The sequence below is a fragment of the Nilaparvata lugens genome, chromosome X (genome assembly GCF_014356525.2).
Source record: "Nilaparvata lugens isolate BPH chromosome X, ASM1435652v1, whole genome shotgun sequence".
Classification (NCBI taxonomy): Eukaryota; Metazoa; Arthropoda; class Insecta; order Hemiptera; family Delphacidae; genus Nilaparvata; species Nilaparvata lugens.
Genome location: NC_052518.1, coordinates 65,525,616 through 65,550,465, shown reverse-complemented (window position 1 = coordinate 65,550,465; position 24,850 = coordinate 65,525,616). Strand labels below are relative to the sequence as shown.

Here is a 24,850-nt window from a genome sequence, read left to right as displayed (position 1 = left end):
GGCTACCTATATATTTGAATATTTCAAACTATTATATCAACGTTTTTTATTCATCTTGTATGAGTGTAATTATTTTGTATGATTACTGTATTTAACAGTACCGTATACGTTGATTTAAACGTGAGCTGACTGCTGAAATTATTATTTGTATTTTAATCAGGCAATACAACTGTGTAATTGAATACGCCTCATTATTACTTTTTCTAGGCAATCATATGATCTATAGTGAGGTCCACGTTATAATGGCAGTGTTTGATTAGCAATGGTATTGTTATCCTTGTCTATCAAAAGCAGATAGCGCTATCTCTTTCTCGCATTGCTTTGTTGCCAGATCGTCTTCTAACAATGTAGGATTAATAGTTAATGAAGAAAATATTTCATCTTAATTATGAAAATTTATTATGAAATCATTGAAAAATATAATTTCCTGCTTGATAAAATATAATTGATTATTTAAACGAGAATGAACAGCTACCATTTATAGAAGGCATTGACAAGACAGAACGATCGGCAAATTTGTTCTATCTTTCTCCACTGCCATGATAACGTGGACCTCACTATAGGTGCCAGTGTGAGTCCAAACATTGGAACCTCAGAGTTGAGCGACATAGAAAGAATTTTTAGAATTGGGACATCATCTGTCTTAGTTTTATTTTCTTTCAAAAATATTATTAGATAGAAATTGCTGGATCAATTTGTGTAGAAATTGTCTGGATAAATTGGAGGAAAATGACTGGAATACTTTGTGATAGAAGGGAAAAATCTATAAGACAGTCGTGCGTGCCAAGTTGACATACGGAGCGGAGACTGAATATACAATGAGGAAAATGCTCTCTATTTTTTTGTTGGCTGCAAGAGACTCATACGTTTTGTCAGGAGAATAGTGCTTCTCCAATCAGTTATTTGGGGGTTGGAACTGTGAGCGGAATAATTTATTATTGCAGGCAATGAGCCAAGCCTGGCCGACTGTGTTCTGCTGCTAGTTCCGTACCTCATCAATCTGAAACTAGTGAATAAGAGGAAAGGCCTCTCTACAGTGTGACATCCTTCAAGATCAGAGACTGCAGAAGGCTTCATAACTCAAATCAAATCTTCAGGAGAGCTGCTGGAGTCTATGCGAATACGGAGAGAATAGCTGGATAAGTTTATGGTCAATAATAACCTTTTTATCGTTCTGTGTGGGGACTTTGTGAATATGATTTTGCCTAGGTTGTTGTCAATATACTTATAACTTTTCTCCAATGTTAAATTAATTTAATCAAGTTTTCACCAATGTACCTAAAATATGAGCGATGTACTGGATAAGAGAGAGATTAGAATGGCATACTTTGCATATGCCATTACGAGTCTATGCGAATACGGAGAGAATAGCTGGATAAGTTTATGGTCAATAATAACCTTTTTATCGTTCTGTGTGGGGACTTTGTGAATATGATTTTGCCTAGGTTGTTGTCAATATACTTATAACTTTTCTCCAATGTTAAATTAATTTAATCAAGTTTTCACCAATGTACCTAAAATATGAGCGATGTACTGGATAAGAGAGAGATTAGAATGGCATACTTTGCATATGTCCAGTCCCTTTTTGAGTTTGGTATAGTTGCATGGGGTGGTGCTTGCAAGACGGTACTTCAGCCACTCTTTATTGTTCAGAAAGCCATTCTGAAAGTAGCTCTGAAAAAATCCTCGTTTCTCAACTAACATTACCTTTAAGTAGAGTACAGTCCTGACTGTAAGACAGCTCTTCATTAAAAACATTTTAATTTTTTTCCAACATGAACATCCTTGGGCCCAAGGACCAACACAGATGCATCAAACGCGGTATGCTATAAACACTGGTATTACAGCTATACCCCTCCAGAGATCTCTTACACAAACCAATTCCTTCTATATTTCACATGTTCTGTATCGTAACTTGGCTCGTCACTTCCCACATCAAATAATATTTCAGGACGTCTCGAAATCCTTATTTAAATTAAAAAAAAAAATTAATAGGTACAGCTGGGAGTGGACAATGCAGAAAACATCATCACAACAAATTATAATACCTACCTTGACCGATAAATTCGCTGGTGGTGACAACCTGTCTACTGTTCTTGAAATCTGTATGCACCATTACACTAATTAATCCTTTTTTAGCTATTCAATAATTCACTGTATGTAATAATAATATTCAATAAGATTCTGAATGCATCAAAATTAGTGTTTCCTTTATCTCTGTAAAACTTGCAATATTCAACTCTGGTTTGCGCACAGGCATTTTTTGCACATGCAGACCATTTTCTAAAGATTAAAAAATAAAATAAAAGTATTCTAGTTACATTGATTCTCACTTGAATTGTTTGATAGTAAAAAATCTGGTGTGCTACACTCACACAACTTTCCTTGCTCATTGAACTGCAAGCCTCATTCTTAAACTAGAATAATATAGGGAAATAACATAATGACGATTGGCGGCTACATTATTTAAAACTACGATCTATTGTATATAGGCCTATTGCTTTCAGAATTCATTTTCCTTTGTATAAATATTATGAAATTTATCTAGATAAAATATCTCTACTGTATTCTTCTGAATAAACTGCTCTACCTACCTACCTACCTACCGACCTCATGCACGAGAAGGAGGTAACAAAGTCAATTTCACAAGGATGGGGTGGACTCCTTGTTAGTTTCTTAGGAAGGAGACTCATGCCAGTTTATAGAGCTGATAAATAACTTTGCAGGGTATGAATTTTAAAAAATCGGTGAAGTCATTTTTGAGAAAATCGTGATAGAAATTTAACAAAATCAATTTTTCTCAAGAATATTAAGGTGCTCCTGCAATTTTCTCGGAAATGAGACTCACGTCAGCTGTTTTGACGACTTTTAAAAATTTATCAAATTTCACAATATTTATACAACAGTATGAAGGTAGTTTTATATATGTAGCCGCCAATCGTCATTATATTATTCTCGTTTAAGAATGAGGCTTGGAGTTCAATGAGCAAGTAAAGTTGTGTGAGTGTACCACACCAGACTTTTTACCTATGGTAATAGGGCATAGGATGATTGGATGTCAGTCAGATAGTGTAGTGGTGCATCAAGTAAGCATTTCATCGTTATCAACGTTTGTTACCGAAAGCTCTCGCGAATCATCCAGGGGCCCTGTGATCTTTTTTCTCTTGAAACAAAAAGAGCTGTAGCATTTTTTGGGTCCAGTGAAGGCAGCAATTTTACGTAAACTACCGCTAGCGCCTGTTACGGAGTCATTTTGCTCTAACAAACGATTCTAGTGAATACTTGGGAGTTTTCCTATAAAACAAGACAAGCTCCGGTTGTGACAAACATAAAAGAAACTCCTGTTAAAGTTTGATCGTTATTTAAAGCGGCGAGAACCAATCAGAGAAGACTTCTTTACGAAAAACCCCTCTCTGATTGGTTCTCGTGACATTTATTCATGATTAAAATTCAACAGGATTTTGTATAACCAGACCTATATGAAAAAATACGAATCATCCAAATTGAGAACTACTCTTTTCAAACATTATGTATTTGGGTACAAACAGATAAATTATTAAAAAAGATGAAGTTGATTTTTCTTAAATAAAGAGTGTCCATGAAAAGCTTTAAAAGTCAACTGGTTTCAAATTGAAGTATGTTGAAACACGTGAAGTTAGGTATTCAGTTATTTGTTGTTGTTGTTTACTCATTTACATAATATTATTTACTGATTGTGTAGCGAAAAATATAGCACGTTACTTGGCCGTATTTACAGGACTTGCATGAAATTCCAGTCTCTGCTAAGGCCTCGACTGGAAACATCATACTCGCCCTGCAGATGGCCACGTGATTTGCTACTATTCTTTTCAACTAGTTCCGGTTGCTTCACCAATATATATATCAATCTCTAAAAAACTTTGAGATTACTGTGACCATTTTCTCAGACAGCAGTCTTCAGACCTGCGTTGAAAGTGATAGGCACTCACAGGTAGTTTCACCTGACAATTATTGCTTCAGGCACTGACACGACGGTGTACAGTCGAGAATTTTCAGTATCCTTAGTGGTTGCCTAAGTAAACAAAAAGATTACTTGAGATTGATAATGGTGTAGCAGCCGAAACTAGTTTCTCGACTTCCTAATAATTGTAATTTGGACTATTTCATTTCTTCCGTTAAATATCTAGCTTAACATTACCTTCAAATAATTTTATGACAAGCATTGTATTCTATCGTATTAACTGTAATAATTGCAAAGTTGTTTTATTTTAATATCCTACCACACAACACACATTCATTGTAAGTATTGTATTGCAATGAAGTGATTGAACATATGAATGAATGAATACTGAATATATAATACTTTATTGTTATACAAATATATATAAAAGTTTTATACAAAATAGCAAATTTGATCAAACACTGGATTCGTCAGCGTTGGACGAAGACGTGGTTGTATTGGAGAATGTTCCGTCACTGCCACCACTGGCACGGTAGTCATATCTGGGTGTCACTTTCCGCCTTTCACATGCAAACGAAAAATATCCACGATTAGGCGACTGGTAAGAATCACCGGTGATCTCCGCATAAATGTTCTCCTCAGCTGATCCGACATCAGTAGCCGTTGATATCTGGTCAACAACAACCGAGTATGGGACATCAGTTGATGATGAAAAGTCGGGTCCAATCTGGACTCGCGTTTTGTAGAATGGTTTGATTATGTTGGGACAAGGCACAGGTTTGCGAACCACACGGTACATGCGCTCCTCATTACAAACTTTCTCATTACTACCTTCAGAACATTTGTTGCCGTTTTTAGCACCAATCACACCGTACCGACAATCCTCAATCATGATCTTTGTCTTGAAATCGTTTCCATCGTTCTCATTCTTCAAACTCCAATTATCTTCTATATTGTTAACCTCACCAACACCAGATGTCATCCTGGTCGAATCCATATTCACTGATGCTCTGTCAATCTCTCTCACTCTCAAGTTGTTACTCAACTTGAGAACACTTTCTACGTCAGTTTGACTACTTTCATCAAACACAGAGACTCTGCTATTTTTGTAGCTTTTTGAGTCTGACTGACTGTGGATTCCTGTGTTGGTAACCTCATCACTACTGTGCCTCGATTGCTGTTGTGGAATATTTTCTGCCAGAGCATTTTCACTCCGTACACTTCTCTCACTATAATCAACACTCCTCCTTTCAATAACATCAAGCTGATTAGAAGAAGCCTGTTGGTCGATTGGATCCGAAGACACTTTTTTGATTTCTGATCTCCTGGAGCTTCTCAGAATTTGTTCACTATTCAATTCTTTCGAATTTCTACTTCTCTTAATATCACCGGTGCCTTCATTTATTTTCGTTGCGGTTGCATCTCTGCTTACTGAAATTTCAATAAGTGATGATCGTTCTGCTGCTCTAGGAGAATTACTATAACTCGATGGATGAAGAATTGCAGTTGAAACAAAAACTGGAGGATTTCTGGATGAACTGGTTTCTTGTTCTGTTACTTTGATCTGTCTCTGTTGAACTGTACGAATTCTGGTCCTGGGTACCACAGGTACGGGTCTTACTTGTCTGTTGATTTTCGTCTCATCCTGATTAACAATTTTGTTTTGTGAGTCGATATTTGCTCTAGGCGGTTTGATTCCAGTCGAAAACGGTCTCCCAACTCTTAATGGAGAAGCACTAAGTTTTACTGAACCAACTGCAGGGGACACTTTGTGTTTTGTGGCATTATCATAAGATTCAAGTACAACTGATTTTTGAATACTGTTTTCAGCTACAACAGGACTTGCCCAAACTGTTGTATGTGACTTCTCTAGGAAGTCGTTTCTGTTAACCAGCACGTGACAATTATCACCGGATCTTGAAGCAAGGTTAGAGTGATTATACTGGGAAGCTGGTGTCAACATATTGTTCCTAGTATCATCAAAAACTTCCTCTGAAAAATATTTCTCATCATTAGCACGTTCTATTCTGTCTTTGCTTGAATTACTTTCCTGGCTTCTTCCTACCCTGCTGAGTTCTAATTTTCCAGAAACACCAGTCCTATCCATTCTACTCCTATCAAAATCTTTATAACTGGCTCTTGCATCAAAGTTTTGGGGCATTGGTTTACTCTCAGCAATTATTTCTTTGTCACTCTCTCGCAGGCTGGTTTTACTTTTGACAGAGCTCTGCTGGTCATTAAATAGCATTAGCTTGCTGAAGTTTCTTCCAACATCTTCAACAGTTTTATTGTAGCAATAATAGTTGCTTTGACTTGAGATCCTTTTGCTATCGACTGGAACGTTCTTTCCAAATGCAACCATTTGTTGAGAAACATTGTTTTCAATTCTCTTGTCTTGACGTCTCTCCAACGCTGTCTGTTCCCAAGCTCTGGAGTCACCAGTAACAACATCACTATTGACGAAACCCTCTATAACGTTCTTCCCAAAAGAATCGCCAGTGTTTTCCTCTGTGAAGTTGGATTCATTTGTTATATGCCTATCTCTAGACACAATTTCTTCATTCGGTTTTTTAGTGTCAACCTTTTTGTTGGATTGGAACGTTATAAGTTGCTCATATTGTCTCTGGTTATTGCCAATATGCTGCTCTACTTCTTGCCTATTACTGTAATGAACATACCCTAGCCCATCGTTCACTACGCCAACACTAATATCTTTCAAATTTTTATTGTTCTCACGATAATTAACATAATCGTCGGCATCAGGTACATTTGAATAAATTTCGTTGTAAAATTGTTCATCATTATTGTAGTATGAAGTGTTGTCATTGCTGAGCGTAGACTCCATCAAGGTTCTCGGTTCGGTCTTCCTCGGTTTTTGTTTTCGCAGTACAGGACGTAGATCTTCAGGGAAAGACGTTGAGAATCTGAAAGAGGCTGATTTTACGGTCTTCTTATCACCGAGAGAGATTTTTCTGGCAGGTTTTGAGCTGGTTTTCTTAGCGACCACTGCTGAGACATCTTCGCAATTTCGTGGGTAGATGTGGTGAATGAATTTCAGTTGTCTGGCCCATGTTTCGTGATTTTCACGGCAATAGCGCAAACCGCGTTGGACAAGTCCCGAATGAAACAGACGTTTCTCGTCGAGTTCTCGTGGACCGAGTTTGACAACGTAAAACTTGGAATCGACGTCCATTTCAAGTAGACGAAACTGAGTGGTGGAAGTTCCACCCTGCTCGTCTGCGTCTTCAGACGTCGACACTTCAGTAAACGAATCTAGCAGACATGTCAGGATAACATCCTCTTTGCGGTAGCTTTCAAGCAGCATAGAACCTGCAACATCAAATCAACAAGGATTAAATTCATCCTGCAAATTCCATAAACATATTTTCTTAATAAAAAATCAATATGTAGCCTTTTCCAATGATCTAGTTTTACCAAATAGAAAGAATACTATAATATAATCAATTTCAATATGAACCATGGTATAGGGCATGCTGTGCAGGATTCTAACCAGTCGTACACATAGATAGTTCCGTGTCATCAAGCTATAGACCCTATTACACCTACATATACATTTTGATAATATTGTCAATAGGTTGCAGCTTTTGATATGCGATCGCATATATCTTGTCGCTAGTCTTTCAATCAAATATGCGTCTACCTGGTCGAAATGAAATCTAAGAATTTTTTGGTTATTATTTTGATATGAGACTATGTTACTGTTCAGGATGCTATTTATTCAGTTGTTATGGTTTAATAGTTGTTTATAACAACTATAGTCTATATGAAAAATAGACTAAATACATTAAATACATATTATAAATTGAATACTAATATAAATTGCAATTCTTCCACTGTTTTCAAAACGTTTGTGGAATTCCATGGACCCCTACTGAATTTATTCCGAGTACTGCTCACTTATCTCTAATCTCTCCTCCAGTGTTTTGATTTTCTTCTTCAGATTTAGATTTTCTTGTGTAAGATCACTAATCATTATAAGACACTGTTCAAATTTTTTGCCCTGTTCTTCCAATAACTTTTTATTATCATCAATTTTTTATGACACATCTCCAAAGAATTAATCGAGTTCATTTCAATAGTTTTCCTCTCATTTTTAAGCTTCCTCCAGCATGAGCACAATTTGAGACAGACTAGGAGCCGGACCCTCACCGCCAGATGCTTTAGGACTAGAAGACATACTTTGCCTTCTAATATTTGCACAGGGGGGTGCACGACCCCCCCTAATAATAGTTTTATTACCACTTACAATGAAGTCTATTCAACTTTTAGACATACCGACGCAATTAGCATGACATCGTTCACCACAAGCACTGCAATTAATTTTTAGATGGTTTTTATTAACTACTGCTTGACACACTTTGCAATTTAGCATATTGGCAATAGTTAAAAACGTTACAATACAGCAATAATTGGAAACGGCACAGTACACGAGAAAGTCCAATTCACTTTTAGAATATCGCTATCAACAGATAAGATAAGGGAGTAACTGGGCTGAGTGACATGATTAAAGCTGATTGAAATATAGACATGATTACAAAAAGCATATACGCTGGAATTATTTACAATATTAATACAATTGGTTGATAATTTGCAAATCTAAGAAAATGTGGCCCCCACTATATATGAATGTGTGTCGGGATGCCACTAATTTTGCTATTGTTTAAGATTTCATGCCAAAAGTAAAAAAATCGAATAAAGATACGTCATCTTGCGAGTCATTAGAAATTCATGAAAAAAACATTTATATACACAAATTAAAAGAAAAAAGAAAATTGTTAACCTATGATGTAGAAATTTTAGATCAATTTAACATAAAAACTTCTTATAATACTAATGGGGAAAAAACATTAAAATGAAGAAAATAAGAATGAAACAGCATGAGGAATTTTTTTCATAGAACTAGTTGTTCTCCATGATTGATTCTATTAAACAGGAGCTAGTTTTTTGTTTTCGATTATAATGAATTGATTGGAACTGTTTCTTTAATAGCTATTGGCAGTTTATTGAAAATTTTTGGTCCTAAATATGTGGCTGACCTCTGAGCAGCTGATGTTGGCATCCTGGAAATTTCCAAGTCCATGTTCCTTCTACGTGTTCCTTGCGGGTGATTCAAATTTATGAAGTATTGAGGGTTCTTTTTGATGAATGTTAGAAGTCTGTGAATGTAAATCTGTCTGATGCTGAAGATGCTGAGCTCCGAGAATAGTAGTACTAAAGGGAAAAGTGGATGTTTGCGTCCTATTATCCTCAAAATTAGCTTCTGAACCTTGAAGATAGGATCGATGTGACAGAAATTTGTAGCTCTCCAGGCCAAAATTCCATATTTTGCTATTGACTCGACTATTGCATAATAAACATTTTTCATCATGTCTATTGATAAGTAGCTGCCTGATTTGGATGAATTTGTAAATTAATTTTCTGATTTTCGCCGTTTGATGTAAGATGTGTTTAACCCAGCGAAGTAATTCATCTATTATGACTCCTAAATATTTTATATTGTTTGTGCGCTCTATTGAAGGACAATTACAATTCATACTATCCAATTTGCAATGATGTAGTTTGGTTGTCTGCTTAGAAGGTTTCTTGGTATCTGTCAATGAGAAAGTAATACATTTTGTTTTTGAGGCATTAATCGTCAGAATGTTATTGAAGAGCCAGGAGGTAACTTTTCCCATTCCAAGTTCAGCTGACCTGAAGACGTCATCCCAGCTGGTTCCCCGGAATAATACTGTTGTGTCATCGGCGAAGGCGATAATCTTGCCACCGACATCCATAGAGCACAGCTCGTTGGCAAAAATGAGGTAGCGTATTGGTCCAAGAACAGTTCCTTGAACTTGAAGTTGTTTGCTTGATTAACAGATACATCATATATCTCCTCGAAAACCTCTAGTTCTTCTCCCAATGTTAGAACATCATTGTTATTCATTGTTCACTGAAAATTTGTAGTTATTTATATGCCAGTTATAGCCTCGTCCTTGATATCTAGTATTTTCCTCGTTAATGACATCATCAAATCTTCTTTCCCAATTGTTAAGTATCTGAAAGACCGGGTATGCCTACTCAGTGCAACGATCACATGTTAGATACTGTTGTAAATATTTAACGGCTTTATATTTTTCCTCACCAATACAACATCTTTGAATGTTAGACCCTGAGCTTTAAGTATTGTGAGCACCTTAAGTGAACCGACAGGAGCCTTATTATTCACTGCTTCCATCACCATTTGCTTCTCAGCCTGTGTAAATGTAAGGATTAATGTCTCTGGTCCTAGTTGATGATAGCCTCCGTTACTGATTGTTGGCATGATTGAGCGTATAATCTTGTTCCTCGTGCAGATATCCTCGTAGTAATTCGACAGTAGGCAGCATACGTCCATTGGGCGTCTGTTAGAGACTGATTGATAATGAATTGGTTCCGAAAACACAGAAATATGTTTCCATATTGCCGGTAAACCACTTTTCTCAATGAACGAAATTCGACTCGAATCACCAAAAAGAATTATTTCATCAGCGCCCGTCAATGCGGAGACGAATCCTACGAAGCCTGAGTGCATTAGTACGGAGCGGCAGTTGTAAAAAAATATACAGGCGGCCCAAAAGTAGGCATACAGTTAATCAAACTTCGTGATTCATGAAAACAGCTTAATTATTTATTTATTCAAAATGGAGACAACGGGTTTACCCAAATATGTCTTATTTACAATGAAAATTTTACAAATACAAATGGAAAAAAATGATAAAAAAATAATACAAAAAGGAATAAATAATACTTATGCAAAAATAAATAATACAGATAACAAAAATAGTACCCAAGAAATACAAAGACTCATGGAAAAAAGTAAAAATAAAAAATATAAAGAATTCAAAACTTATAAAAAATTGAAAAATATGTTAACAAATAATAAACAAAATAATTCTAAGAATATACAGAGTGAGCATAAAGTCTTGCCCTGATTTTTAAAATTTATTACTGAATAACCGTTTGACATAATTTAAATCTGGCGCTGTTACATAGGTTAGTGTTAGTAGTTTTTTGACCAATAGATGGCGCTAGTGGTCCTAAACAATGACGCTGTCTGTTAGTTCACGTTACTTGCGGTCAAAATGGCGTCGAAGCAGGAAAAACCACAACGTTTGCTTTGGTTTCACAAAACGAAATCGCCCATCAGTGTTCAACGTAATTTTCGGGCTTCTTATGGACGCAGCGCTCCTGATGTTGAATCAATAAAGCGATGGTATGACAGCTTCAAAGAAACAGGCAGGGTTGAATATCTTCCTAGAAGTGGCAGGCCTAGTGTGAGTGAAGCAACTGTTGATCGTGTTCGGCAGTCATTTCAACGGAGTCTGTCTAAATTAACTCGTCAAGCATCACGTGAACTTCAAATACCACAAGCAAGTGTTATAAAAATTCTTCATAAAAGGCTTAGGTAACCTAAGTTAGGTTGCATGCTTATAAAGTGAAAATCGTGCAGGCCTTGCAACCGAATGATTTGCTGAGACGTGCAGAATTCGCAACTGAGATTTTCAATAGGATTGATGGCGCTAACGATTACTTAAATCGCATACTGACTTTGTCTTGTGCTTTTTGGCTGGCTGACAATAAAATTGAATTTATTTATTTAATTTATTAATTCATATGTTTTACAGATGAATCCACCTTTCATGTCAGTGGAATGGTAAATAGGCATAATGTCCGTATATGGGGATCAGAGTATCCACACGCTACTGTACAGTAACAGCGAGACAGTGAAAAAGTTAATGTTTGGTGCGGCCTAATGCACAACAAGGTTTTTGGGCCGTTTTTCTTCACGGAAGAAACCATTAGCGCTAACATTTACTTAGACGTGTTGAAACAGTTCATTGCACCACAGTTAGAAGATTATCAACCATGGATAATTTTCCAGCAAGATGGAGCACCCCCCCCCCCTGGACTTTGATAGTGCGTAATTTCCTAGATGAAACATTTCCGGATCGGTGGATTGGAAGGGATGGTCCAACACCCTGGCCACCCCGCTCTCCAGACATTACTCCCCTTGACTTTTTTTATGGGGATATATCAAGGACAGAGTCTTCGCCAAACCAGTTGCTGACATCGACGAATTGAAGGCTAGGATACAAGCTGCTGTGGGTACTGTGACAGAACACATGTTACAAAACACCTAGCAAGAACTGGAATACCGCTTCGACATTCTCCGGGCTACAAAGGGGGCACACGTTGAAGTTTACTAACGTAAGTGATATTAAAAAAAACTACTAACACTAACCTATGTAACAGCGCCAGATATAAATTGATATGTCAAACGGTCATTCTGTAATAAATTTTTAAAATCAGGACAAGACTTTATGCTCACCCTGTACTATCAATAGAATAAATAACATTCATATCTGAAAGACGTCCCAAACCATATGCACATTCACACCAATACACCAGAAATTTAGTTGATCAGCTCAATGTTCACACAAAATAAGATATAACGCTTTCTGGAATTTAGCGCGAGTAAACCAGAAGACATCCAGGTGCCCTGACAAACTGTTAACTTCTTTGCATTCTATTAAGAATAGAGTTGTGATTTCCAAGTGTTCTGGATAGAGGAATCGAAAAAAAGTATTCATTTACAATGATAATGACAGTAGATTTGATTGGTCACCATCCCCAAGGTATGTTCACAATATGAACCACTACATGATAAGTCTATTGTTAAAGTGTTGACGAAACTTGAACGTACCTTGAGGTTTGTTGGGGGTTACAATGCAGACTCGAACTGGCAAAGGAAACGTTCTGAGGAGCTTGGGTAGTTGATAGACCCTGGAAACGGTGTCGTCTAACATTCCAGATGCTGTAGCCACAGCATAGAATTGTCCATGTTGGGTTACAGAAATGAAAACAACCTGAAAAATATAATAGAGATTGAAGAAAATTTACATCGAATAACGTAATACAAGGTTGAGCAATGAAGTATGGAGGATTTGGAATAGATGTTACAATCTCAATTTTTTCCAGTGTGTACCTTGAATGTTGCCATTTTAATAATTGAATAGGGGAAAGATTTAAACATTAACCAAGTTATGTACGGAAAAAACATTTGAAAAATGGCATCCGATTTTGACCAAACATCTGCTGTAAATATTGTGAGAAGGTGATGGCCGTGCAAGAGATAACTTTGCCTTATCTCTGCCGTGGAGGAACGTTGTTGGATATGGATTGAAGTTTTCTGTTTGTAATTGCTACTTTTATATCAATGGCAAATAATTGACTGTTTATTGTGGCATTATTTGAAACTTTATTACTGGCCGATACGTTTTTGAGAAAACGTCACTGATGATTCAGATCTTATCTAACAATGCTGCATGATTTGTATGTGACAATTGAGAAGATGGCCTATCAAACTCAATATTGTATGATTTCAACATTTATTCAATTTATTTATTTATTCAATCATTCAGAATCACGCAACTTTCAAAAGAGTATCACAGGCTTACACCCAAAACGGTTTCTATTCCAAATTATAAAGCAGTCCAAAATCAGCTAGGTTATGTGTCACTTCCACATTTTTCAATTACACACTTCAATTTACAATTCAAATTAAAAACAAACAAAAATCATTTTTAAATTGAAAAAATACTTCTAAAATGAATTGAATCAATAACAAATAATTAGAAAATTTCAAACTTTAAAAAACCTGTATAATTTGAGACTGAAAAGACATGCTTTACATATACATCGAGAGAAACTATGACATTCCTACAGCAGAATTTGCCTAGATGCCTCATTTTGTTGCATGGAGATGTGGACTATGGAGTGACCTCATTGTTCACCGAACCTCGCACTTTGTCACTTTTTTATGGGGCTACCTAAAAGCTCATGTATACATCAACATTATCACGTACACTTATTACTAAAAAAATTCCAATTTGTAGAGATTTGAGTGAAATATTTTTGTTTTTAATTAGTTTTTAAATATCAAAATTTAAAATTTTTAGTTTAGTCATTAGTTTTGAAGTGGAAATTGGACTTTTTGAGGTGAAAAGTGAAATCTTAACCGCATTCTTTTTTGAAACTTTTATTTGTAAAAATTTGGGTGAAGACAGTTTTGGGCCTGTTGTCTTCTCCCAATCATATTATATATTATAATTATGATTTGTGATTGTCAATGAAATAAAAAATAATATACACTTGAAGCCTTGAGTAAGACAATATCAACAGAAATATTAACGCATTAGCTCGCGCAACGCTTCAGAGGAGAATGGATAACTTCTTACAACGTTTGAATGAGTATATTGACAAAAACGGACGTCATCTAACATATGTTAACTTATGATTGTTTTATTTTCTTCAACATCTTAATATTATCAAAATGGCAACATCCAAGCTACATTCTTTTTGTTAGCAACTGTCTACTATTATCTTGAAAATTAAGGCAAAGTATGGAAACTCCACCTATTTTATAGATTATTATTTAAAATTATTTGAAACTACGTATAAGAGCAACATTCTATTAGTCATAAAAGTTGGGTTATGCTCACTACTGGCTCACTGTTCATCCTGTTTACGCATATTGCTGGTTTAAGCGCCCAAATTTGGGCGTTTGCTTTTGAGCCAGTTTGAACTGCGCTTACTGGCTTCAGATGGAATCAGGATACGGGTCTACGGTTTAAACAAACCATTGATGGGCTAGACGCAGTTTACAACAAGCATGTGCATACGGTCCTCAGTTGTTAATATGTAAATTTTAGTTTGTATATTTCTGGACTCGGAATTTGATTCAAAGTGAAGCAACATAACCTACCTTTTAGACATTGGCTAACTACTATCTAAATTCGGAAAGGGAACAGTTTTTGGCTAGGCCTGTTGATCCTTTTCTAATCATGCATTTGATGTGTGTATTGTCGAATGTAAATAAATACTATGAGTGAAAATGTCATATCAATAAATATGAAAAAAGGACACTGATCCTATCCAACTAATGATTATTTTTGTAAAATAGGGAGAATATAAATATAAATAAATAAATAAAAAATAATATATATATATATATATATATATATATATATATATATATATATATTATTTTTTTATTTATTTATTTATGAAAGGATATCATAGCCACTGATTCTATCCCACAATCAGCAACTGTATTCAGTGAGAAATAGTCTCGCACCTTCATAAACGTGATTAAATGCCGTCATTAAAAAACCGTAGTGCTCCATCAAATAGAGAGAAATAATTAATCCTCAAAAGAATAAAGAGAATCCTTAACCTTGGGACATGAAAGGTCCTAACTCTTTCGACATTTAAGGAGAGCACCTGAAAACCAATCCTTGAGAGGAGACTGGGGCCAAATTGAAAAGGGACCTCAAACGTCCAGAGGGAAATCCTAGGGGATGAACTCTTCCAAATTTCATATAGAATAGGAAGCGGAGAAGATTATTCTGCATTCACTCGATTCTCCACGTATCCTGATAATCTTCATTCATTAATTAAATAAATTAAATCTTCAATTTATAACTATTATTTATAATATAAAGGATATCATTTCGTTATTATATCTGATTAAATAAATGTATGTATCTTGGTTTAAGTGCAGAAGCATATACTTATATTTATTTTTTGTAAAGCTTTTTTGTATTTTGTTTTTGGCAAATAAATTCATTCATTCATTAATTAATATTGTTAAAATATGGAATGAGGAAGAGATGCTAAAAAGTTGGAAGGTAGGACTGATAAGGACAATTTATAATGAAATGAGACAGAATGAATTGTGATTATTACCGAGGAATAACCCGACTCAAGCTTATAGCTTATAAATTTTTCTCAAACCTACTGCAAGAATTTATTATCTACTCAAGATAAAGAAAGCCTATGAACATACACACGTTGTTTGTGGATTTCAGTGAAGCATTTGATAGTGTAAACAGACATGGCCTCTACTGTAACATGGAGCGGAAAGGGGTACCCACAAGCTTATGAGGTTGGTGCAAATGACATTGAATGATGCTGGAGCCAGAGTACTTTTGGAGGGTAGAAACGGAGTTTAGTTCAGATTGATAAGAGGAGTGCGGCAAGGTATGCTCTGTAAGCAACTCTGTTAATGCTATTCAGTAGGTAATGGAAAGTGTGATTAACACTTGTTGTATTGTTCATAAATCAAGACATATTTGTGCATGTGCTGGTGATGTTGCACTCATTGCCAGAAACGAAAGAGAGCTAAAGGGGATGTTTGAGGAACTCCTAAATGCAGAGAAGAAGATGAGCCTGGATGAATGAATTCAAAGCTGTGGACCGATAATAACATACGGTTCAGAAACATGGAATATAAGTGCAGTTGATTCCTCAAAACTGAATTTTTTAAAGAAAAAATATTAGACAAATATATAGGGACATCAATGACAAAGGCGTATGGAGGAGACAATTGAATAAATGAAATTTAAAAAGGTGAGGGTTTGTTACGTTTCATCAAGTCACAAAGACTGCGCTGGACTGGTCATCTTAAGAGAATGACAGAGCATCGAATTCCAAGAGTATTTCAAGAGGCCAGAATGGAGGGTAGGAGGCGGCAGAGAAGGCAAAGCAATCCATGCAAAAGAAGAAGAAGAAGAAGAAGAAGAAGAAGAAGAAGAAGAAGAAGAAGAGAGAAGAAGCAACACATCACAAACTAACCAATGAATAGAAATTTTGTTGTAATTAAGATAAAATGAAAATCGGATTCATTAATACTAGTTCAAAATTCCCCTTGAAATTTTTTTACTTAAATGTGTGAGAATTCGATTCAAATTGTAGAAAAATGATTCATATGATACCTGGTCGTTGCTTGATAAGCACTGAGCATAACGGTTGGTTTGATGACGTCCAATGAGTGGCCAGGAAAGACGCTTGCTTCGAGCTGTCGACTCACTAGTGATGTCCTGGTAGACGGCGAGTAGCTTCAGGACGCTGCCACATTTCAACACCATTTTCGAGTACTGCTGTCGCATACCACCTCACAAAACAAACAAAATGCCAGTATTTACAATTGAAGCAGAAATATTGTGGAACTTCTCCATGTTAAGGTTATTGATAGAATAGAAATTGTCAGGTATAGTACATAAGTAGATACAGAGTGTTTCCGAACTTCCTATCAATATACTAGGGCATTTTTCCATGGTATAAAACATATCTTAATATCATTTTCAAACTGTCCGAAAGTCCTTAGTTACTCACACAGCCGCAATTTTGTTTTTTACTTACCATGATTTTCTAAATAACGGCTGTACATACGAAAGTGATTAGGCAGAGCGACAAAAATTGATGAAAATATTTCAAATTCATAAATCAAAATATTGAATAACCAAAAAACCGTTGATTTTACAAAGAATTACTATAATTTTTTTAGTAAAGTTAATAAGAAATCGATTGACACCTCATGTTTTAGGATTGAACGAATATTAAGTGAGATATGGCAGCTTTAGAGATAGGCGACCGCTGGAGGTTTGTTGCAGTGCGTGCCAAGGCATACTGATAAAATCTGCCTCAATAATGCAACAATCTCAATCGGCTTTGCATGCTATTCGTAAGCGATTTTAGATTATTTCAAGCAATAATAAAACGTTACATAACCCTCTAAAGGTAGGTATCCTATCACTAAAGCTGCCATATCTCCGTCCGTATCTTGAAAAATGAGGTGTCAATCGATTTGTAATTAAACTAAAAGCATTTATAGTTATTTCTTTATTAAAACAACGGTTTTTTGGTTATTCAAGAAATAACATTTTAAACGGCCGCCGTTTTGTTTTATGAATTTGAAAAGATGTCATAATCTTTTTGTAGCTCTGCCTTGTCGTCATAAATTATTGTGAAAAGTTTCACTTATATATGTTCAGCCATAATTTGGCAAAAAAGGCAAATGAAAGAAGCAAAATGGCGTTTGTGTGAGTGACAGACAGTTTGAAAATTATATTGAAATGTGTTTTGAACTTAGGAACAATGCACTAGAATATTAGTAGGGAGTTCGGAAACACTCTGAATAATATTCTAATAGGACTAATAATTAGTCCTATTGATTGTTTTACTATTATAGAAAATCACTAGTGCTATTATTACAACTAATTTAAGCATATTAAAATGGGAAAATTGCACTTGACAAACCATTAAAAACTTTAAAAATAAATATTGACATTGCTATTATATTGGCTTGTTATCATTAATATTCGAGTTATTGGACTAAAAAACATTACTTCTATTTGTTATTAACTTAAATTATTATTAACTAGTAGGTAACCCGTGCTTCGCAAGGGTCTATTTTAAAACTGCAAAATGAAAACTTGACGTAATAAAAAATTAGAAATTTGAAAATAGGCCTATAACCATCCTCGGTTAATGAAGAATCTATATGCAAAATTTCAAATTAATCAGTTGAGTATATTTCAGACGTGATGGTGCGTCAAACATAATTCCCTATTCCTTACGTGTATAAGCCAGTTCTTTCCTTTATTATAGTATAGAAAACTGAAGAATACATAATACTTGAAAACCTCACAGAATCATATTGATTTTTCCAATACATCAATAAATTTTAGTTCGATTAGGATCCTCCTCAATTCGAATCAGGCAGCCTTTTGTTTTCCCAATTCCAAACAAAATACCTAAAATACTCGTTTCACTGGGAATTCGTTCTGATAGTACATTATAACTGAATAATATAAATTATTACTTATTTTATTGTGATCTATTCATGTTTTTCTTATGAAATTCAATTATAGGCCTACAGCATGAAGACTATATCCAATTCATTTGTACTGGTGGCAAAATTTTACATTAAAAATAATTATTTGATAAAATCCAAGTTCAATAGTAATGAAAACAAATTCCTTCAAAAAATAATTGATAATAATACGTTTCGAGGGAAAAAATTGAGAACAAAAAAAATGGGAAGCATCGGGGATTCGAACCGAGAAAGTATCGCTCAGTAAGCAAGCGTTATACCGCTGCGCTATATAGACGTTCGTAAATGATAGTCTTATAACATCATTATAACCTGCTCATAAAAAACACACTTTGGGCTATGGAACTTCATCTTCATGTAGCCTACGGTAGCATAGATGAATTTGAACATTAATTCTGAAAAATCTAGAAGGAGAATTGAAATTTGGGCTTCCAGGTGCACGAGATTGATATTTTTAGAATCTATGTTCAAAATTTGGAGATCTAAATCATTCCCGTTTTTCCGGTATGCAATCCACAAGTTGACATGTTTTGATGCGAACAAACGAAAACACGAACAAACACAACCCTACTCTCTCTTATTATAATATAGATATTGACTTTAATGGAACATGAAATGTGGAAAAAACTTGGGAATACACTTAAATTGAATTCCTTGTAAAGACACACTTTCCTTGTTTGACGTATGGATATCTATAATGAATCATATAAATTCCACCAAGAAAACATAGCATAGTCTACTATTAATAAAATTTTCAGAAAATTTCTCAAATAAATAAAAATAATAGAATTATGTGGATTTGACTGCTTACCAGAGTTAGTTCGACAACTGTTCTGAGTATATCCGACAACTTCACTCATGATGAGAAAAACGGTAACTCGTGCTGACACCAGCCTCTGGATTGAGTTGTAACACCTGGCTTTCACTTGGTGACGTTCAGTTACCACGGAAAACCATCCTGTTACCAAACATACATATATTTTGAAAGTTTATTTATTTATTCCATTGACAATCACAAATCATAATTACAATATGATTGGGAGAAAACAACAGGTATAGCCCAAAACTGTCTTCTCCCAAATTTTTACAAATGAGGTTAGATTCTTTTTACAAAAAAGAATGAGGTTAGATTTCACTTTTCACTTCAAAAAGTCCAATTTCCACTTCAAAACTACTGACTAAACTAAAAATGTTAAATTTTGATATTTAAAAACAAAAATATTTCACTCAAATCCCAACAAATTGGAATTTTTTGAGTAATTTTGCAAAATTTTGAGCCAGAAAAGAAACATAACTTCACTATTAGCACAGCTGTTTATATGGATAAAGAATCTATATATAACAACACAAAATACACAGTAAATACAAATTTCAAAAATGAGCAGTTAATTCAAGAAAGATGCATTACTGAAAACCATCTCAACAAGTATTGTTAAAAATGGATATGGTTTCTTAAAATAACAATAACACAGTAAATATAAATTGAAAGAAATAAACAGGGCCCTCTTCCATGTTAAAATACAAGCTTATAATACCAGTAGTAAAATAAATAAATGCCCTTATTAAATGTAATTTCATTACAATTATACAAGTCATCTAAAATAATCACGTCGGCATATACTCAATGGCATACTTTAATAATACCATTATTTACTTGGTAACTTGTAAAATTTCTGTTGCATGAACACTCAAAAAACAAAGTTATTCAAAGTGAATATCCTAATTTAAAACAATCATATTTATTTGAAAAACGGTGCACACAAACCAATTTCACATCAAATTACTCACAGAAGCATGATGGTGTATTATACGTGTTCTTTCTGCCCTACTTTTGAGGCTCGGACGACATCACAAAAAAGTGGGATCCAAACATCATGGTTAGTGAAAATGTAGAGAAAAAGTTCACTTGGGCGTATCTCGTTCATGCTCTACTGTTTTCGGCTGCTCATATACGAACTATGTTGATTGACTTTACCGCTAACATGAAATGTTGCCTCATCATTATGGACGAGATTCGCCAGAGTGAACCTTTTTGTGACTTTGTGTCATTAATTCAGTCAGACATGACATAAACAATTACAGACCCATACCAATATTGACAGCTCTCTCAAAATATTTGAAACAATTATCTTCATAAGAATGGTAGCATACTTGAAGGAGAATGATCTTATACTGTATCTCTAAATCAACATGGTTTTGTAAAACATAAGTCAACCATTACAACCCTTAAAATGTTTTCGAAGGTGTGATACATGATCTACAAAGGGGTAACTATACAACAGGTGTCATGGTTGACCTTTCCAAAGGTTTGACTGTAAGTATGAATCACAAAAAACTTTTGAAAAAGTTTATTGGTCTAGGGATATGCGGTAAAGGAAATAAACTGGTAGAGTCAAATCTAACTGATCGTTATCAATAAGTTTCCATCCGTAGAGATGATAGCTAAGTGGCATCAAATCTAGTTGAAAAGACATCAGGAGTGCTTAAAGGTTCTATTTTGGGATCTCTCGTCTTCATTCTGTACATAAATAATGTTCCTTTTGTCACCTGGTCATATGGGACATATATATGATTCATATATTTATCTCATATTGATCAGGATTTTAGAGTTTTAATTTACGAAAAGTTTAATGAACGGTGTTTCTGCCTTTGAACAGTTTTGTCATCGACAGAAAGATTGTTTATTTCACTTGTTATCAAAATTATTGTAGCTTCTCTTTTGTTTTTCATAACAAACGTGCTCGCTTGTGCGACGGATAAAAATATGTATTTGAAATGGCTTCATGTTTGGCATTGACTGAGTTATATATTAATACCCAAAATTTTACTAGTGGTGTGTGAGCTCGTTCGTTAGGACTGAGAGTAAAAGTCCGGCTGTTCTGGTGAAGGGGATAGATTTTGTTCTTGTTTTATAATACAGTTTTCCTGTCACAGTTCGGGCAGTTTAAAGAGAATTGTATTATTGAATAAGAAGGGATCTGAACCCACTTCATTAGATCAGTTTTTTTATTTATTTTTCATTAATAATTAACGTCGCGATTAACCAGTGGATGCCAAATTGGGGGCCATTATCATAAAGGTAGGTGACTACTGAGTCATTGTTTTAAATTTTCCATAATCACCACAAATTTAATCTTCACTAGCAGCCAAGCGAGTAGCCCTTGAAATATTCATATATTTATTGTTATTTCATAATTTATAATTATAATTATAATTTTGTACTAATAATTTATTGTTTTGTTCTAATTATCGAAAACCAGTACGATCATTTCTTGTTTTCATTTCCCCACCTTTACATACTCGGTGTAGGCACATATTGCTTACATATTTGGTGGAGGTTTATCCTGCCGTCCAGATTCGTGTTTACATAATTGGTGGAGGCGCCATTGTTTTTCATTTCCCCACCTTTACATAATTGGTGGAGGCTCAAAGGGTTTTTAATCCAGCTTTTAAAATTTGGACTTTTTCGGTTACCTTATTGAAGATTCAATTTTTGTGGTTGCATTTTTCATTATTAAATATATGTTTTTATTTCAGTGAAATTATGGGTGAAATAGTTGAGTTTGAACCTTACGGGACTGTAAAAACAGTCTAGATTCACAATCATTACGCATACCAGAGTTCACAAAATGTTCAAACGGCCTGTTATCAATCGTAAAAGAGAAATCCAAATCACTTTCCGATAATTCTGATAACTCTTCCTTAATCATTTCCCTATCTTTATCCTCTTTGTAAATTATATCTTCCTCATTCAAATCACAATCATTACAAATAAGAACTTCATCCAACCCATTTTCAATCTCGAAGTTACTAACATGACAATATACATCCACTTCATTTGAAACATAATAATTACAAGAATCAAAATCATCACAGATAATAGCATTTTCTAAACAATTCTCATTTCATTTTCAAACTCATTTCCGATTTCCAATAGTTCTTCAAATTCTGGTTCCATAATATCATCAATTACTTGCACCTGTCCAAATTTCCACTCATTCAAATACTGACATGATAATTCATATTTCTCAATATTTTTATACAATTCTACAATAGTACTATTTGATAACATTATAATTCTTTCAAATATATTTGAAGACAAACCTCTTAAAATTATCCTGATAATCCGAGATTCATGCATATTCGAATCTACTTTTCTACATAGGGATAAGACTCGTGCTACAAAATCTCTACCATCTTCTTCAAATTCCATGCTACAAGTATCTAATTCCTTTTCTAGTTTCCACAATTTGAGAGGAGATCGATAGAAATTAACCAATTTTTCTTTCACTGGCATATATTCAAATTTGTCCTGTCGAGTCAAATCATTCTCAATAACGTCAAAATATTTCTCAGCACTTCCTTTCAAACAAAACCGCAAGTATAATAAATTATCTTTTTCATCCCAACCGTTCGCTAAGGCAACCTTTTCAAAATAGTTGAAAAAATCATCAATGTCAAATTCTTCATCTTTTCCATCAAAAAATTTCGGTAATAGTAACGGTCTAAGTTTTTCCATTGTTAATCTGTTCCAATCCAATTCTATTCAATAATCCATTATCATAAAGGTAGGTGACTACTGAGTCATTGTTTTAAATTTTCCATAATCACCACAAATTTAATCTTCACTAGCAGCCAAGCGAGTAGCCCTTGAAATATTCATATATTTATTGTTATTTCATAATTTATAATTATAATTCTAATTTTGTACTAATAATTTATTGTTTTGTTCTAATTATCGAAAACCAGTACGATCATTTCTTGTTTTCATTTCCCCACCTTTACATACTCGGTGTAGGCACATATTGCTTACATATTTGGTGGAGGTTTATCCTGCCGTCCAGATTCGTGTTTACACTTTGCAGTTCCATAAAATAAACCCACATTATATGCAGATGACACCTCCTCAATTTTTTCCGATTGAAATTTAGAAGAACTTGAGAAAAAATGTAATTAATTATCCAAAAGTTTAGCTCAATATTTCAATTCTCTTTCCCCCACAGCAAACTCGAAGAAAATTCGACTCAGAAATTTCAGACTCAGACATAATCATATAGAACCTAAGTTATACATTGGCTGTGATCCTGTGGAAAATACAGATACTGCTAATTTACTCGGTCAAGAGATATATTAAAAATTTTCAAGGGATTTGCACATCGAAAAATTGATAAATAATAGAGTGAGCAGAGGTTTATTGTGCTGAGGAATATGGTGAAATTGGTACCCTTATCAGTTTCAAGAACGGTGTATTTTGCCTTATTTTATTCACATGGGTCATATGGTATTGAGTTGTGCGATGATTGTGCAAATATACATTTCCAAAGGATATTTGAAAAATTAAGCTTCAAGAAAGAGAAATCCGCTACCTGGCTGGTCTTGGGTTCAATGATTCGTGTAGGGAGGCGTTTGTAGACTTGAACATTGCCATCAGTTTATATGTACAACTCATGATTTTCACACACAGAAGCATTTCCAAACATAAGAAACATGCTGATTCATATAACTATAACACACGAAGGAAAATAGACTAGCCATACAACAAAACATAAAGATGCCAACCTATTTGGAGGCAAAACTATACAATAAATTACCGCTTGAAATGCGGACCTTAGCTGACATGAATAAATTTAAGAGGGAACTGTAGTCTTCTTATATATAAATCACTATACAGCGTTTAAGAGTTTAATATATCAAATTTTGGGAAAATAGATTGTAACAAAACTATACTAAACTTCGTTTAATCAAATTAATCTTGTCTCCTACATAGAATAATCTTGCATATGAGCTTTTAATTATGAACAATAATAATTACTGTTCATGAGTTGTCAAAGCGAGGAGGCGTTCTGTGTAAAGCTTATTTATGGATGAAAGGGACCCAGATAGAACCGCGATTCTCTTTCATAAATTAGCTAACACAAGGCAAAAGTAGGAGTAGTAAATCATTCCATTAGGAATTATTTATTTGCAAATGTTCAATGTATATTAATTTGTAGATTATACAAAGAGTAAGAATAGCATTATACATATGTGTTTCCGATTAAAATCAGTTGACAATACATTATAGTTTTTATTATTATAAATATGACCTAGATTCAAGAGTAAGAAGGAAAGTATAAGATAAATTTAATAAATTATATATTATTAAATATATAATTTAATATTATATTATAATTTAATATTATTAATTATAT

General features: G+C 34.4%; 1 protein-coding gene across 1 annotated transcript in view; it reads right to left on the bottom strand.

The window, feature by feature from the left end:
• Positions 1 to 4,321: 4,321 nt before the first annotated feature.
• LOC111049065 overlaps positions 4,322 to 24,850 on the bottom strand; it is a 56,045-nt gene continuing 35,516 nt past the window's right edge. Inside the window, exons 4-7 of the mRNA XM_022335067.2 lie at positions 19,471 to 19,617; positions 16,759 to 16,937; positions 12,687 to 12,849; positions 4,322 to 7,270 (exon numbers count right to left, since the gene is read on the bottom strand). Coding sequence (XP_022190759.1) covers positions 4,395 to 7,270; positions 12,687 to 12,849; positions 16,759 to 16,937; positions 19,471 to 19,617 — 3,365 coding nt within the window. The 3' untranslated portion in view covers positions 4,322 to 4,394. The remainder of the gene's footprint in view (positions 7,271 to 12,686; positions 12,850 to 16,758; positions 16,938 to 19,470; positions 19,618 to 24,850) is intronic.